Source organism: Onthophagus taurus, chromosome 1 (assembly GCF_036711975.1).
Source record: "Onthophagus taurus isolate NC chromosome 1, IU_Otau_3.0, whole genome shotgun sequence".
Lineage (NCBI taxonomy): Eukaryota > Metazoa > Arthropoda > Insecta > Coleoptera > Scarabaeidae > Onthophagus > Onthophagus taurus.
The window spans coordinates 32651865-32670245 of NC_091966.1; the positions used below are offsets into that span (position 1 = coordinate 32651865).

General features: G+C 30.3%; 2 protein-coding genes across 2 annotated transcripts; both read right to left on the bottom strand.

Annotated features, from left to right (window-relative positions):
* Positions 1-2375: 2375 nt before the first annotated feature.
* On the bottom strand, positions 2376-7069 carry LOC111415872 (uncharacterized). The gene is made up of 8 exons (XM_071195601.1): positions 6449-7069; positions 5454-5621; positions 5259-5398; positions 4991-5201; positions 4626-4790; positions 3009-3176; positions 2810-2952; positions 2376-2742 (listed from the first exon to the last, which is right to left on the bottom strand). The coding sequence occupies exons 1-8, from the start codon at positions 6588-6590 to the stop codon at positions 2530-2532; spliced, it is 1350 nt and encodes a 449-aa protein (XP_071051702.1). The 5' UTR covers positions 6591-7069; the 3' UTR covers positions 2376-2529.
* A 4583-nt stretch (positions 7070-11652) lies between these two features.
* LOC111415873 (glutathione S-transferase-like) lies at positions 11653-12504 on the bottom strand. The gene is made up of 3 exons (XM_023047753.2): positions 12174-12504; positions 11974-12116; positions 11653-11918 (listed from the first exon to the last, which is right to left on the bottom strand). The coding sequence occupies exons 1-3, from the start codon at positions 12472-12474 to the stop codon at positions 11706-11708; spliced, it is 657 nt and encodes a 218-aa protein (XP_022903521.2). The 5' UTR covers positions 12475-12504; the 3' UTR covers positions 11653-11705.
* Between the last annotated feature and the right edge of the window lie 5877 nt (positions 12505-18381).

The window sequence follows — 18381 nt, forward strand, 5'->3', positions numbered from 1 at the left end:
GTATCTAACCATCCCAGAGTTAACCAATCTAACACGTACAGTGAGGTTAATCTTCAATAAACCTAACTAATAACGAGGCTGTTTGATTTGTATATGATGAAGAGCTGTGGATTAAAAAAAACATTATGTCGAAGAAAGAATGAGGATTGTAGGGGTTTTTGGGGAATATTTCCTCAACCCAGCTACCATCTATTCCCAGCCTCTTGGCAGTCTCCCTCTCCTCCGTCGTGTTTCTATTCTAAAGCTGTTTTTGTTCTATGTAGTTTAACTGGTACAATATTTAATTTTTGCCTGATCTTACTGTTCTTTATTTTATCGATTCTGGTTACTCCTAGAACTCGCCTTCATCTCTGTAGCTGGAGTCACATCCAAAAATCAATACATGTCTAAATATCATTTTGAAAACTTTTAATTTTGTTTCTTTGGATACCTCCTTCCTATTGATAAAGTTCTTAAATCGTTATGATTATTATTTCATTTTTTGTTCATTTCTTTATTCTATTATTCTATACCCATAGGTTGTGTTTTGGATCCACCCGTTGCTCGTCAACACCACTACGTCATACGAAAATATTGGGCAAAAAGAAATCCATATTCCGTTATTATATGAATATATACGCAATAGTGTTACTCACATTGTCCCACACACACCTTTTGCAGGTTGCAATTTCATACTGTTGATATTGTTTCTTCTCTGCTTTGTTAATTACCTCGGTAAGCATTCCTATGCCAGCTTCACTCAGTTTTTTTACGTCTTTGTGATTATTGTGTCATATTCAGGCATCTTAAGTTAAGCATTCCTTAACCTTGGAATGCTACACTACGGGGGTACACCTGTAGTGTATACGTGTACATCTCGTATGTTTTATTGCTGTTATCGTTATGTTTTATATGTTCCCACTTGTATTATGGAAAAAATTGCAAATATAAATGTCACTGTTTTATGGCAGTTAACAACCAATTGAAATAAAGGATTATTCAATTAAATTAACAAGTTTGGATAGAAACAATCTCAAGAATTATATTTTTGGCAGGCTGTTTGATGATAAATCAAGGTTGTGATCACGTAAGATATTTTAGAATTGATTTCTATACACGTTACTTCCATGTTAACTTTACTTTAATAAATCTGATCATCCAAAGTCTTGTAACAATTTCTCCAAAGAACTCCGTTGCTCAAGCAAAGATAAGGCAGCACTCGGGACACAACACGAGACAAACTTTTTTTGCCAAAATGCAGCTAATGCGTATTTTGAAGACAAAGGTTAAGACAGAACTTGCGAAATCAACTGGAGACATTGAGGTAATATTTTTTGACTACAAGCAAAACATGTTGCTACCGAAAGAGACCTCAGCAGATGCTTTTCTTTTTAGAAACAAGAACTATAAAATATCGTTAAGTAAGTTTTTATTGTTACCTATACACTGAAATAATGGGTAAAAATATATCAATAACATTAACGAGTTCTGAAACAAAAAACTATTTATGTTTTCAGAAAACTGTGTATTTCAAAACAAAAATCACACAATGACGTAATAATTGGTTGTTTTTGTTAAAGCTGGACTGTTTTAAGATGGTTTCCCAGAACGTCAACATAATTTTACGCCCTGCAATCGTTCTTGTGATATTGGAAGAAATATGAGAAAAGAAAACTGCATTTTCTCCCTCTGAAATAAAAGTTTTGCCGTCACTGCAATGCAACAGTTCTTATTGAGAATAGTAAAAAGAGAAACCATATGCTCCCACCCAATTGCTATTCTCTCCTCCAAGTTGATAGACCCTGGAAACCTGAACAACCTTGTGGAAACCAATCCCAATGAGAAACAAGGTCAGGACTAACAGGAGCTGGAGGAATAGCCCTGCGAAAGAGGGGTTGGGTGGTGGATCACCTACACGTAACCATAAATATAATACCAGGTACGATACTCAAACAATTGCCTCGGAACGAGGTGAGTAGAACTACGCTTTGGACATAGTGGAGCAAAAACAATAATGGAGAACACAAACGTAGAGAAAGAGACTTGTGGGAAAGCCACGGAAACGCTGGGAAACAAAGTAAATGATAACGTTCCGGATCTTTTGGACCTGTGGTGTTGGTGATGAATAATATCGAATAGTGGAGGCAAGGTTAATATGTTCACTACTCCATTCAGAGTCACCATATTTTTAGCCAAGTGCGCGCAACTGATTCTTAATTACCAACCGCGGTGTGAATGGCCCAAATTAAGGTTGACGTATTGATTAGAAGGGTTGAAAATGAGGTGAGAATAATATATTGTCTAAAATTGGTTAAAAATTGCTTTATAATTAGTCAATATCATGTTGTAGGAATCGAAAAAATCACCCTACGAATTAATAAAAAAAACTGTAAGAATGAATATAAATTTATATAATTAATAATGCTTTATACAAATAAAAAAATTTAAACTTAGTAATTTTAACAACTGGTAAAATGGATTTTAATTATAACTATCTTAGTAATTTAATTTCCATGTAAATATTAGTAAAAAAAATATTTATTAAATAAATTATGGTAACGTTGGTGTTCCAGAAAATTCAATCCATTCCTTTGTATAACTTTCATTAATTGGATTTGTCTCGTACCACTTTTTAATAGAACGTAAATTGAGGACATTTCTTTGTACCATATTTAAGTTTGGATTGTTTCCAGAAATATCCATTTTAAAAGCCCAAGATAAATATGTTACAACACCGGCCCAATAAAAATCAACCCAAGTTAACTAAAACAATTTTTTTAATTATTTTTTTTAAACTAATTGATAGAACAGGCATATTTATTTTACTTACTCTTTTAATCGCTAAATGTCCCCCATTTTCATTGGCTATTTTTTCAAATCTCTCCAAATAATACGGAACCGTTTCGTTATAAAACGTTTCTTTTAATCTTTTTTGAGATGAGGCACTTTTCTCAAAATGAACACAAACAAATTCTTAAACAAAAAAGTTATTAATTAAAACATGTCGTTTGAATATTTAAGATAGTTACTATGTTGTAAATCTTTAATAGTGTCACCAATAGAATCAATTTCTAAATTTTCCCAATCATCATTTCCAACTAATCCGCATTTTTTTCCCAAATAACGCATTATAGCGACACTTTGATTGACTATTTTTCCATTTTCTTCATAAACAGGTACTTGACCAAATGGAAACACTATTTTTAATCAAAAAAATAATAATAAGTTATCAATCATTAATTCTAAAATATGTAAAAAGATAAAGTGTAAGATATTTTCGTATCTCTAGCTAGGTTTAAGACTTGATCATTTATTTGAACTTTATCCTTTTTTTATCTATCACTAAATGTATTCTCCGATTTTATAAACTTTTTTCAAGATAATTAACGTTTAAATTACGATAATTGAGTATTGTTTTTTGGTTGATTAGTACAACACTTTAACGTTTTTATGTGAATTAACAACAGCGTATTGATTGCTGCCGAACATATTAGGTGAGATCTAAACTGCTCTACATTATCGAAGTGTAGAGTACTATTAATTTCCAATAAAATATTATATCGTAAAGGATTTTAAAGTAAATTTAATACAGATTCAAAGTGCCATAAATAATTTCTTAATTTCCACAAACATAGTTATTTTTAAAACCCATAACCAGTCATATTTGATTATTGTAGATTTAAAGAATTGAAGTTTAAAATGTCGTATCTCAAGAAAGAATTGAGCCATAATAATGAAATAAGCAACATTTTAAAGCAAATTTAATGAAGATTTAATGTGCCATAAATAATTTCTTATTTTCCATGTGATTGTTATAGATATGAAAATCGTATCTTTAGAGTGCATTGAGATATCATCATGCTATGAAGAATATTTTAAAGCAAATTTGATGATGATTTAATGTGCTATAAATAATTGCTTATGTTCCATAAACATCGTTGTTATGATGTTTTAAAACCAGTTCTACACGTTTGATTGTTACAGATATGAAATATAAATTTTACAAAATCGTATTTCAAGTATGAATTGACATGTCATTATAAAATAGAAAGCAATTTAAAGTAAATTTGGGTATTCAATGTTATGAACATTATTAAAAATTAGAAATCAGCCTAGATAGATTTGCCAAGCTCAAATACATTAGCGTTCGGCCGACGTGATAATCTAGCCTCATAAAAATAAATCTATATGGAGAGGTTTTTAGAATCCCAATCTTTAACATACCGTTAATCTGGCATTTTTTTTCTTAATAGAGTTCGATAAAAAGATTTTTATCAACTTATCGACTTTGATGAATCATGCCAAACTAACAAGAATCTAGATATACTACCTAGATATTAGATTTAGAAAATATTCAAGGTATCTACCAACATGGGGATAATGTCACTAGGTGTAGAAATTGCGTTACTAGAGTATGGATTCTAACTAGCGAGAATGTAATTATTTTTGTGGCTCACAGAACTCTCGTCAATTCACCTACTTTACATCACATAGTTGCATGTTATTTTATAATTCAAAATTTCTTTCAAAATCATTCAAGATTTGCAAATATGGCAGTGCAATTAGAAATGAATACCTTTACAGGTTTTTTATTACCTCTATGTTAATCTAAAACATAATTTATTATTTAAAAAAAAATAACTTACGTTGTTTATATTCTGTCCATTTATACATTGAAATTGTAACATTTTCAAACTCATCACCTATATAAGCCAATAAAAGTCTTATTGGTTCGCCCAAAGCTGGCACGTCAAAATAAGTAAGTTTACAATTGGACATATTTGTACGTTGTGTTAGTAATTCATCGCAAACTCACATATTTATACTTTTTAAGAAAGGTGTGAACAAGAATTACTTGGAAAAGTAATCAGAAAAACACGAGTAATATTGCGAAATATTACTACTTTTTATTTATTGAAAATATATATTATTGTACAAATATAAATTAAGTATAACATTTGATAAGTTATTAATAAATAAAGTAACAGTTTTTTATATAAAATTAATCATCAATCGTATTTAGGAACTCCACTTCTATTAATCCATTGTTCTGCTAGTTTTATTTTAAAGGGTTGTTTATTATACCAATCTTCTATAGACGGCAAAGAAAATACGTTATTTCGTATTGTTTTAATATTTGGATAAGATTGAAAAATATTTGTATTCAACATTAACGATAAATAATCAATAAATCCAGCTAAATAAAAATCAACCCACGTTAACTAAAATAAATTAATTCCTTTTAACAAAAGCAATAAATAAATAAAAACTACAATTACTCTTTTTAAAGCTAAATAACCACCACTTTCTTTAGAAATATCATCGAACACTTTCAAAAACGGCGTAACTTTCGTAAGTATAACTTCTCGCTTTTTAGCTTTTAATTTGGCGCTTGGTTCATAATGATAATCAATAACATCTATTAATAAATAAAGAAACGATTAATCCGATTATATCATTTAATCAATACTTACGTAACGCAAAATCCGTAAAATTATCTGCCATTGAATCTATTTCTAAATTTTCCCAATCATTTTCTCCAATTAAACCAAACTTTTTCCCTAAATATCTGAGTATAGCCACAGTTTGATGAGTAACTCGCCCATCTTCTTCATAAACGGGTAATTGTCCGAATGGATAAGCTAAATAATTATGTTTTATAAAAAAGTTGTAATATACTAAAACCTCGATATAATGAATTTCGCTAGAACGGACTACGGATATAATACAACTCGGGGTATTCCCCGAGTTTTAATTGTTATTAAGCGCTAGATTGATTTATATTTTTATTGAACTAAAAGTAGAACTAACACTAAACCTAGAACTAGAAATATTCGGGTTTAGCCGTCTTAAAAAACGTTCGGCTAAACCCGAATATTTCTAGTTCTAGGTCTAATGTTAGTTCTTGTGAGAGTGCTAGGTAGTGTTAGTAAGCACATATCGGTATGTTGCATATTTTTATTGAACTAAAACTAGAAATAACATTAGACCTAGAACTAGAAACGTGCGGGTTTAGCCGTACGTGTCTTAAGATGGCTACAGCCAAATGTTTCTAGTTCTAGGTCTAGTGTTAGTTCTAATGCTAGTGTTTAATGTAGTTTTAATTTTTATTAAGCGTTAGATTGTTGCATATTTTTCATTGAACTAAAACTAGAACTAACATAAGACCTAGAACTAGAAATATTCGGGTTTAGTTGTACGTCTCTTAAGACAGCTAAACCTGAATGTTTCTAGTTCTAGGTCTAGTGTTAGTTCTAGTTTTAACTGTTATTCAGCACTGACGTCACGAACGGGCCTTCGAGCTGTGAACTTGTTGCCAGAGCATAGAAGTCCTCTTAGATTTTACCATCTTTAGTATAAATATAAAGCCACGTAGACTAAACACAACGAACTTTTGGCTGTAGCGGAGACTCCCTTTCCCGAATTAATCCGTTATATCGAGATTTTACTGTAAATTAAAATTAGTTACCGTTTTTCTCTTGGCGCCATATATCTAAATCATCAGTATCATACGTAATATCATCGAATTCTTTTTCACCATAAATCAAAAGTAATCGAATACATTCTCCACGTGCAGGTAAATCAAAATACGTTAATTTTATGGATTCCATTCTCCAAAATTTATTTTTATGCACTTATCGATTGTACCTTATCGATTAGTTGAGCTTAAAATTAACAGATTTTTTAATTTAACACTTTATTTCCTGACATATGTATTCACTCTAAGAAGAAACAATTCTTTTACAGCACAAAGTTATTAAGAATAAATTATTTCCGAGAAATATTAAAAATATCTTTTTCTCATAACCGACATGATTTTATTTAGTTGTAGTGAACTTACTGTTTTCGAATTTTTTATTTTAAGTTTATAATGTATTTTTTTAACTTACACCAACATTCACTACAATGTTGTGACAGATTCGCAAAAGATGGATTTTAATACGATCTACTTTAGAAATGGCAATCTTATCTGGAAACCCAGATGATAACAATGCAAAAAGGATGCACGCGCAAAAGATCAACGAACTAAATGAAAGGCATCATATCCTACATTAATTAATATTATTCATTAATTACATAATTATTTACAAAATGGAAATAGAAATTATGTTTTAAAAAAGCAATCTATATTTTTTATTTATGCAGGTGCTTAAAAGAACGTTATGATTAATATCCCAAAAATGTACTAAATCGTAAACAATTTAAAATACTTGAGTAATAAACCAAAAGATATGAGTGGCTTGGGGCTATTTTTAATGCAACTAGTATACGTAAAAATAAAAATAATGTAAAAAATTACCTGGTGTATCTGATACACTAAACGCTAATAATAAAATGAATTTTAATTTTATGCGAGCTAAAACTTCCAAGGAATTAGTTTTATACTCATTTTTTTCTCATATCAATAGATAAATGATAGATAAACTACTATTACAATAGGCAATTTTTTTATTATATCATGACATTAACCTATGTAGTCATTGTTAAGTTGTAACAGTAATTACTAAGTTGATTCCGTATTCGTTATCTCAATTTTAGTTTAAAATTTACTGTTTGTTTAAATATAACACATTACTAAACTATTGTTTTAAATTCTACGGCACACAGGGAAGTTGTTAAAAATTTTATTAAAAGTTTCGTAGTTTTGGCAAAGTTTTAGAATACATTTTATATAACTTGATGAACTTTCAAGTTCTTTAGTACCGAATTGTACAAAAACGAAAAGACCAACCGAAGAAGAAGCTCGAATTGCCTAATCACTGGACAATGTAGGACCTGCCGAAAAGTTGTAATCATCTCAAATTGTTGATCAATTCTCAGAACAACAAAAGCAATTCAAAAAAAGCAATATCATCGTAATTTTACTACCATAAGTACTTTCTGCAATCTTATTCAATTTTCCAAATCCTTGATCATCGTGGAGAATTTCAATTATTTATTAGAAGTTATAAACGATGTCAACGTGGCACGTGAAATCTCAAAGGTCGATCAAGATTTCATTGTAGTATTCGATGGTGACCGCATATATAAAATATGAGTTTTAAAGATCTCCGCTTGGGGTAAGTACCTTTTCCAAGCTCGAATATAGGAGGAGGATTAGCGGGGAGATTTAGTAACTTACCTCCTGTAAAAAAATCTAATAACTTAGAGATTACTTTATGACGGCACACGCAAGAAGACTGAAAAAATTTGGAAAAAGGGAAACATACAACGAATAGCTACATGGAATATAAAATCACACAACAACTGAGACCAGAATATAATAGAAGACCTTGAACTAAGAAGGTTAGATGTATGTTCTCTCCAGGAAACGAAAAAGAAAGAGACGAAATGAGATTATGTACTGGTATATAACGGGGTTGATAAGAAAATGAGAGCAGCTGCTAGAGTGGAAATTCTTATACAAAGTAAATACAGTAGACTTTGAGAGATACATGTTCGGGACTTTACCCGTGCCGGATTACTACAAATTTAGGACTATCGGGCGACATCTCCCACATGTCGCCCAAATGATAAGATATAGATCAGTTATATTACCAAGATGACGTTTTGTGACTAATATGTAGGTATAGTTTACCGGGCTGAGTAAATAAAAACTTTCAAACTCAAACAAAGGTAAAATGTAATGTATTTTACATTTCAGAATATAGCGTAGTACATTAATAAACAACAAAAGTTAAAATGGGTCATTTAAAAAAACCGGATGTCTTTTTGCTTTCTTGATTTTACTACATTTTTTATAAAAGTTATTTTTCAGGACATGTAAATCAATAAACTCTACGTAATAGTAACTAGAGCTTGTTTCTCTTTCCAGCTGATTCGCTCTATCTCTTCTACATCACCATCCGAAATTTGCTCGTCAACATTTACTGGTTGAGGATCAAGAACACTTTGTAAAATGGCTTCATCCGTCAGTTCTTCCTCAGATGGTTCATTCTTATCAATTTGTACCCATTCCGCAATTCCTCTTCAGGTATACTGTCTAGGGGATTGTTTTTAGATTTAGGTGTACCCCTGAATGCACCTAATATTTCATTTATTATATATTTTTTGAGGTGTTCCACCAGTTTCGACGAATGCGTTTGGCCATAGCTTCCTCTAACAGCGTTGCAAAGTGACTTCTATTACTTGTGACGAAAAGAGTGCGCTAGCATATACGGTATACTTGACCTTATATTTCTGTTGAAAGTCAGTCACGTAACAATCAGAGTATAATAAGTCCTGAAGAAAGGAGCTTCATAAAAACATTTAAAATTTTGAATAATCTCTTGATCTATAGGTTGGATCAATGAGGTAACATTTGGAGGCAAAAATATTGAAAATATGTTGCCACAAACCAACTCTGTTATTGTTGGAATAAGGTTTTCAGTTATCCAAAAGAAGGAGAGCTTTGCTGTCGTATACCAGTTTAAGGTTTTTAAAGTTATTCTTGACCCGTGGGATAAAGTAGTGTAAAAACCAGTCTTTAAATAATGTGGCAGTCATCCACGCATTTTGTTGGGCATCGTAACGACAGGCAAAGTTTTAATATTCTTAAAATCCCTTGGTTTTTTAGATTTGTCAATTACAAAAGGTGTTAGTTTTATGGTTTCCAGATGCATTAGCACCTAGCAAAACTGTCAACCTATCTTTGTTGTTCTTCAAATCATTAGCTGACTTATCTTCTCGCCCAGCTAAAGTTGAAGTTGTTAAACAACGCCAAAGTAGGCCTGTTTTATCGGCATTACACACTTGATCAGCTGACAAGTCTTTGATAATTTTGTCAAATTCTTCCTTATAGGAATTTGTATAGTCCTCTTTGAGAAAAACGAAAGCGACCTACAAAAAATCTAGAATTCTTCAACAACATAGCAATACAACTCAATATGTGAAAAAGAGCCACTTTGATGCAAGCTGGAAGTGAACCAGAATATAATAGAATAGGTTGTGTCATTCAAGTACTTGGGAGTTCAATTATCAAGTTTCAGTGATATTGAAAATGAAATATCCCAAGGTTCCTTAAACGACATTTGTGGAATATGTAAGAGTACAATAAGACCGATCATGACCTATACGGCTAAGAGTAAACCTGACACATCTAAAACAAAACCGATATTGGAAACATCACAAATGAAGACACTATTATGAAGATGAAACTCTGAAAAAGAATGGAATGCACACATAGAAAGTATAGGACAAGATAGAGTAGTAAAAAAGACCAGTGATAAACTAAAGCCGGAAAGAAGCAAAGGTATGAATAAAAACTGAAATAAAAAGCATCCTAGAATTGCTTAGATTTAAAACTCGCTTAAAATCAATAGATGTAACCTATACATTCGCCTTTCAACAATGTAAAGAGTTAAATAATAGTAGATAGGACTGCAGCAAAATAATATACTTACAGTGGTAAAATTACGATGATTTTCATTTGTTTTGTCTTGCTTCTGTAGTCCTGGGAAGTGATCGCCAATTTTAGATGATTGCAACTCTTGGCAAGTCCTACGTTTTCCAGGGATTATGCAATTGGAGCTTCTTCACCGGCTGGTCGGTTCGTTTTTGTAAATTTCGATAAAGTTTACCGCGAATACTTGTTTATTGGATCAATTTGAGATACAACCCAAGTTTACGCGCGTTTACCATATCCCACTGATTGCGCCAGTTAAGTTCTTCAATTCAAAGTTTAAGATTTTTTGAAATAACTTTGAATTAAAGATTCAATAAATGAAACTTAACACTTTACTTACATTATCTTACTGCATCTTATTCAGTTTTCCAAGTCCTTGATCATCGTGGAGAATTTGAACGATTTATTAGAAGTATTAAACGACGTAAATATGGCACGTTATGGGGTCAACGTCAACATACGACGAAATTTTCTTAATTAATGATACTCAGTTTTTCGATATGCACAATTTATATATTTCATTGCTTCATTAGCAATATGATTTATTGACCTCACATGATGTTTACGTATTTGAATGTTATAACTATAAGTACATAGATAAAAATAAAAATACAGTAAAACCTTGAAAAGTAAACATTATATATGCATGTTGTACCATCGCTTGTGGTCTAGGCTTTATTAACTTTTTTTACTTTTTTGATTTAGTGATATATAACAGTTTGAAATACCTATTACACATTTAACATAATTGTAAATTTTCAAAAATGTATTAATCTAATCATATTAAATTGACATTTTAATGAATCATTGCGAAATTATCAGCACTTACTATACAAATTATAAGCTTTGCATTGCCTAAAACTTATTTTCAAAATATCTTAAAAAATCGTTTCCTTCATAACAAGAAAATCTAGAAAATTATGTTCGAATTGACGATATTGCAGCAACAGAAGAGATGAATTTGAACATTGGCGATGTAATTGAAAACATGATCCTGCACAAGAAGAAGAAGAAGAAGATCTCGAGTGTGATACTGTTAAAAGCAGCAACTACTACATATAATGCGGCTTTCAAAGTAATTAATCATTTTCACTCTAGTTTTTTTAAGCAAAAAATACTAGACATGCCTCAATAAATAAATAAACTTCTATAGATATTTTAATATAACTATTTATCACTCTTCATCTTAATTAATCTTAATACAATAATACAAAACGATGGTTAATCTTTAATGAGTTTATTATAGCAGGATTAATCAAGACATAATAAATATTAAAAAATTAATTTTTAAAACAATTTTATTATATTTTAAATAACAATTTTAAGAAATTAATTTAAAAAATTATTCCTTGCCAGGTTTTCTTGTTGATTCCAACCAAACTTTTGAGAATTCAAGGGAAAGTGGATATTTTTCATACCATTTTTTAATAGCAGGTAGATTCATAACGTTATCGTAAACAACCTTCAAATTCGGATTATTCTCCATTATATTAAGTTTACCCATCAAGGATATGTAATCTATCATTGATGCAAAAAAGAAATCTACCCAAGTAAGCTACAAAAAAATTTATTATCAAAAGTAACAAAATGAATGTATAAAAATTAATTACCTTCTTAGCAGCTAGGTATCCCCCGTTTTCTTTAGCACTTTTTTCAAAACGTTCCAAATAAAATGGAATAGTTTCTTTATAAAGTGGTTCTTTTAATTTATCTTTTGCGCTATCATTTGGTTCATAATGATACATTGCAATTTCTGCAAAAATAATTAATAGATTTTACCAATTGAAATTAAATCAAATTAATTACATACTTATAATAAAATCTCGAAACGTTTCTGCCATCGCATCAATTTCTAAATCTTCCCAATCATCAGCACCAATTAATTTATACTTTTTTCCTAAATATCTCATAATAGCAACACTTTGATTTATAATTTTACCATTTTCTTCGTACAAGGGAAGTTGTCCAAACGGGGTTTTCGGTTTCAAATTTAACCAATTATTAGGATCAATAAGTACATCTTCAAATTCAACACCACTATACGCCAATAATAAACGAATAGGTTCCCCGAATGCTGGTAAATTAAAATATGTTACTTTTAATTTAGCCATTTTGTAATTAAAAAGGTTAAAAGATTCTATCTGAATAAGAGCTAACAGCAGTTGATCGACGTTTTTATATCTTTCTATTTAATTAAAGATAAAAAATATCTGTAAAATTTATCTTAGCAAAAAAATCTATTTAATTCGATTTTTTATCTGAGTTATCATCATAATTTTATTGTGAAATAAGGAAAAAATACTTTTGGTATTCTAAATATTGCTTAATATGTCACGATACCATGTGAATCATGAAATATTAGATAATATTTATTTTTATATATTATTTTTTTAATTACATCATGTTTAACACATTTAAAATTGACCAAAATTATGGTAAAAAATGTTTACGGAAAAGTTTATTTTCCTTTTCACTACTAATTAACTGAAGTTGCCTACGCTTTTTATATGGCATGAAAGAGTAACATTTGTATCTCATTTCTTACGGTTACACAATTTGATTGAAATTTTATTTCTTAATGTTTATCTGATATAAAGACATATTAAACGAGTGTCATTATTTCAAATTTAAGTAACTGAATGTTAAGGCCAATATTGATGATTTTAATGTATCGACTTTTATGTCAAGATCTATAGCAGCTAAATAGATAATGCTTAAAGAGTTTCAGTCTATAAATAAAGGTGTTACACCAAGAAAAAATTTGTGAAAATTTGTAACAGAAACTGGCGAAGCAATAATAATAATCCACGAAAATGCAGAAGGTTTAGCTGTTCATAGACAATATCCCATTCCTTTCCAGTTTACTATGTCATAATTTGTTGACTATTCCTTTTTTCTAGGTATGGGAGCAGAAGTAAAAACAAGTACTGAACCCAAATAATGTGGATACGTTGTAGCAAGCAGCCATAAAATTGCAAAATATTTCAAAAAATACTCTTGATTTACGCTTAGCGAAAATCAGGAAATTTTGAAACAGTTAATCAGTGGTCAAGTAGAAAATCATTGGCCACAAAGTATGGCGTTGGCACTGCAGCAATTTCGAACATTATCAATTTCGCAGAAGTTAATTGGTCATTGTATTTCAACACCAAAACATAAAAAAGTCTGCAAAATTCAGTTTACTCCGTTATGGAAATAGTAGTTGTAAATGGTTTTTGTTACAAAGAGAAAGGTGACAAGCGATATATTATGATATTACAATTTTTCTGAAATAATTTACAGAATAAATATACGTGCGTAAGCTATTACCTAATCTTGATGAATCAGCATTATTTTGGAAGCTAGTTAAATCATGCATTAGTACATGTCAAAGAAACCTTAGCTACAGGGCGAAAAAGTTCCAAAGAGAGAGCAACTTTTCTCGCTTCTGCCAATGGCCATAGTACTCATAAACTCAAAATGGAGGTTATTAGCAAAGCTAAAGATCCCAGAGCTTTTAAAAATGCTAATATTCCAGTTGAGTACCATTTAAAAAAGAATGTATGGATGACATCCGCTCTATTCGTTGAATGATTACATATATCTTTTGTCAAACAAGTAAGAACGTTTTATAAAGAGAGCAATCTTAATGGGATGGCGGTGTTTTAATGCTTCAGTTACATTCTAGAAGCATAGTTGAGAAACGATGATGGTGAAATTGGAACCATGTTTATGCTGCCTAATTACACCACGTTACTTCAGCCAATAGATCATAGTGGTATACGGCTAACAAAACTTTATTATTGAAAAGTTTTTTGGTCGACATTTCAGACATTTCAAACGCTCCCATAATTATTAACTTGATGGATGCAGTCTTTCTTAACTCGCGCTCTTGGGATAACGTGTTAACTAATACATTAAATAAATGCTGAAAAAAAATATTTTCCTATTCTACTGATAATGTTTCCGCAGCAATATCATCTGAAGATGATTCAGGTGATAGTTATAGATGAACGAAAAACGAAAGATGGAGAGACAATCAGGAGTTTTAACACTTGTATAAAATGGTCTGAAGAAAATGGAGCCGAATTAGGAAGTCTGCACACACTTAGGCTGACGCGAGAACGAGCAATGGAAACTAAACAAATTTAACAAGCAAAGATTACACACATAAAACTAAAACTAGAACTAACACTAGCACTATCACTAGAACTAACAATAGACCTAGAACTAGAAACTTTAGGGTTAAACTGTACGGTTTTTGAAAAAATGTTTAACGTTTCGGATGCCATGTTGCAACCTTTTTCAGAAACTTGTGAAAGACTTCGCACTTGTTTCTGAAGAAAGTTTCTAGTTCTAGTGCTAGTGCTACTATTAGTTCTAATTTTAGTTTAATTAACACCGGTCGTGAAAGCCTTCGTACTTATGATTAGGCATTTTTAACTAAATTATAATGTTTATAATTTCTGGTACATTTGTGAAGCGATATTTGAATAAAAATGAAATGAATAAGAAAGCTGATAAGATATATCAACTTATTTGGATCCAAGATACAAAATGAACTTTTTTGATGCTGATTTAACTAACGAAGCTACTCTAAAAAGAGGATACTTTGATTAATAATTGGCGATGTTTCCACCAGGATCCTTCAAGAAATGAATTTTATAGCGAATTTGGAAAGTTATCGATGAAAATTGCAACATCGAAAATTTTATCAAAACTTCGAATATTACTTTCTCTAAAACTAAAAGTTATTTTTCAAAACGTGTTATTTCATTGTAAAGAGGACACTCTTATTAACAGTTTAGGAAATTTTCATACTCATATTCCAAGAACTGGATTTTATACGAATTTTTAAAACTTGTAAAATTGTCGATTATTTCAAAAATTTATTTCTCAAGAACTAAAAGTGGTTTTTCAAAATGGCTTTTTGTATTAAGAAGAGGATACTTTAATTAATAATCGAAGGAGATAACAGTGACAGTTCTGTTAGTAATGAATGTGATGATGAATTACACGTGAAGAGAAGGAGAAGAAACTGCAATAAGAGATTTTACACTGTGTTAATTAATTATCGTAACCCACGTGACCTGTGTAATATTGGCTGCATATCTCAATATGTAGTGGTAGCTTGCATAATTTTAAATTAGTAACCAGATGTTGCTGCTTTTATATTTTTCTAAACACTTCTTTTTAGAACTATCGTTGATTCTGCGGTTGCTTTAAGCGGTAAGTCAATAAACAAATCAAAATAACAACTACTTTCAACATTAATTTTAATCTATGGGCACACTAAAAATTGTGTTAAATAAAAGGACAGAAAGTTAAACCTTTTTTATATTTAAAATATTTTTTTAATTATTAAAAAAAAAAAATTAATCTATTAAATCTATTAAAATATATTTTAAACGGCTTTTAAAGTTAATGAATAGAATATAATAGCGCCATCGTTTTTAGGAATTTTCGTGGCTACAAAGAATGCAACCAATCTCTGATATTGGTTGCATACTTTGTCGGGTACGATAATTAATTAGCACAGTGTACAGTGTGTACATTAGCACTGTACACTGTGCTAATTAATTATCGTAACCCACGTGACCTGTGTAATATTGGCAGCATATCTCAATATGTAGTGATAGCTTGGATAATTATAAATTAGTAACTAGATGTTGACAGCTGATTGTACGTTATTGTACCTTATGTATAATTATGTATAGTATTGTATTTATACCTTTATCTACAGATGTTGCTGCCTTTACATTTATGGAAACAGTTCTTTTTAGAACTATCGTTGTTTCTAGCGGTTGCTTTAACCGGTAAGTTAATAAACAAATCAAAATAACCACTACTTTCAATATTAATTTCAATCTATGGGTACACTAAAAATTATTTTAAATAAAAGGACAGAAAGTTAGACCTCTTAAATTAAAATATTTTTTAAACGGCATTTAAAGTGAATGAATTCTCGCCATCGTTTTTAGGAACTTTCGTCGCGTTGCAATACCAATCTGTGATATTGGTTGCATATTTTGTCGGGTACGATAATTAATTAACACACTGTATATATCGTATTGGAATTGTTACAATGAGGTTGCTAAAGACAAACATGATATAAATAAAGTTGTATTCAATGAAAAAAGTCCTATTAGGGTTGAACTTGATTATTATCTGCAGTGTCCAACACCTAAAAGAGATTCTAATTCCTGTGAATGGTGGAGTACTAAGTAATAGGTTTTTAATATCCGGCCGAAGCCGAATATTTGTTAACTATCCGATATCCGGCCGGATTTTCAAAAATGGCTCGATTAGCCGGGATACCGGATAGTTGCCGGATATCCGTTCCACCACTATTTAACATTTTTGGAAATAAATTCGATCTTCATAGTATGCTATCTTACATGAACAACATCCACAAGAATCTTAAATTCACCTTGGAGATAGAAAAGGACAACTGCTTAAATTTCCTAGACTTAAAAATACAAAAAATTGACAATAATTTTAAGTTTGACACTTTTAGGTAGCCCTCATCTTTAAATACTGTCATCCCTTATGATTCGTTCCATCCCAACAACTACAAATTAGCTGCTTTCCAGGCTTTTATTGTCAGACTATTGAAATATCCTCTAGACTATACATTCAAACTAAAAGAACTAAATTTTATTAACAGATTAGCAAGAGAAAATGGTTATTCAAGTTATACCATCGACCAATTACTGTATAAAAACCTCATGAAACTAGACCCTTTATACTCTACGAATAAAAATAACTTGACAACTATAAGACAATAACATACAACAAAATAAACTGCAAAATTAAAACCATACTACAAACCTATGGTGTATCTGTCAGCTTTAAATGTAAAGGACAACTGGGTGATTCCATTTCTAACTACAAACAAAAAGAAAGCGCTTTGGATTGTAGTGGTGTCTATTCTGTTAAGTGTTGCGACTGTTCTGCTATGTATGTTGGTCAGACCGGTCGAAAATTGCAAAAAAGACTATGCGAACATAAAACCAGCTGCACTTCGAACATTTTCAAACATAAATTAGAAATAGGCCATAACATTGATTATGACAATGTACAACTCCTACATAAGTGTAAAAAAGGTTTGAAAGTGAATTTCCTTGAAGTGTTGGAAATCGATAAACTTAAACATAATGATAACTATCTTACTTTAAATGATCAACTCGAAAACTATTATAAACCACTATACGCCTTTTTGAAAAAATAATTTCATTTTAAAATTATTTTACTCTGATATTTTTATTCCTTTTTGTAACCTGTTTTAAATTTGGTTCGATGTTGATTTGACAGTCGTCTTTGGAGTTCAATTGTGTACGGTATTGTGTTTTCTTGTTTAGAATAGTTATTTTCGTGTTTCTTTTAAATAATGTTTTATTTTAACGTAGAAATTTGTTTGTTCAACGTGATCTTTTAACTATTTGACTATAAGTTGAGATATATTTAAGTAATTTTATTGTTTTTTTTTTTTATATTTTTTAAGATCATTATAGTTATTATGTCCTTTTGTAGATTTGGCTGATGATGACATCATAATATGTCGAAACTAGTACCAAGTATATAAACTTAATTAATAAAAAAACTTTAGAGGTCAAGAGGCCTACTTATTATTATTTCATTTCAACACTATTTAACAGTCTAAACTGTAATTTTTAAATTATTTTCGAGAATCCAAATCGTTCGCGTTTTAATTAATTCGGATTAACGTTTATTTTTAATTTAACATTTGTTACATTTAAAAATTTTAACAGTTATTATACTTTTTCTGTTCTGTAAAGTTGTTTTTAATTTACGACAAATTTTTTACCAGTATTGTTTCAAGGTTATTGTTTCAATCATTCATTTGTTTTAACAGCTCTATGACTAATGCCCCTGAATTATCACGAAGTGTTGTGTTATCTTGTAATTCCATTTAACACAATTGAATCTTAGTTTACATTAAGTAAACCAATTGGAATTTTTGATGATTGAATTTTTTTAATATTTAATTTGATTTTGTTCAATCACGCTCTACCACT

Bases quoted from the DNA above. Each gene is read 5' to 3' on its own strand.
- LOC111415872 (XM_071195601.1), bottom strand. From the start codon at position 6,590: ATGGAATCCATAAAATTAACGTATTTTGATTTACCTGCACGTGGAGAA. The intron at 2,953-3,008 runs GTAACTATCTTA...TTTTTGTTTAAG, and splicing joins TATTAAAGATTTACAACATA to AATTTGTTTGTGTTCATTTT. The intron at 2,743-2,809 runs GTAAGTAAAATA...AAATTGTTTTAG, and splicing joins GACATTTAGCGATTAAAAGA to TTAACTTGGGTTGATTTTTA.
- LOC111415873 (XM_023047753.2), bottom strand. From the start codon at position 12,474: ATGGCTAAATTAAAAGTAACATATTTTAATTTACCAGCATTCGGGGAA. The intron at 12,117-12,173 runs GTATGTAATTAA...TTATTTTTGCAG, and splicing joins GTTTCGAGATTTTATTATAA to AAATTGCAATGTATCATTAT. The intron at 11,919-11,973 runs GTAATTAATTTT...ATTTTTTTGTAG, and splicing joins GATACCTAGCTGCTAAGAAG to CTTACTTGGGTAGATTTCTT.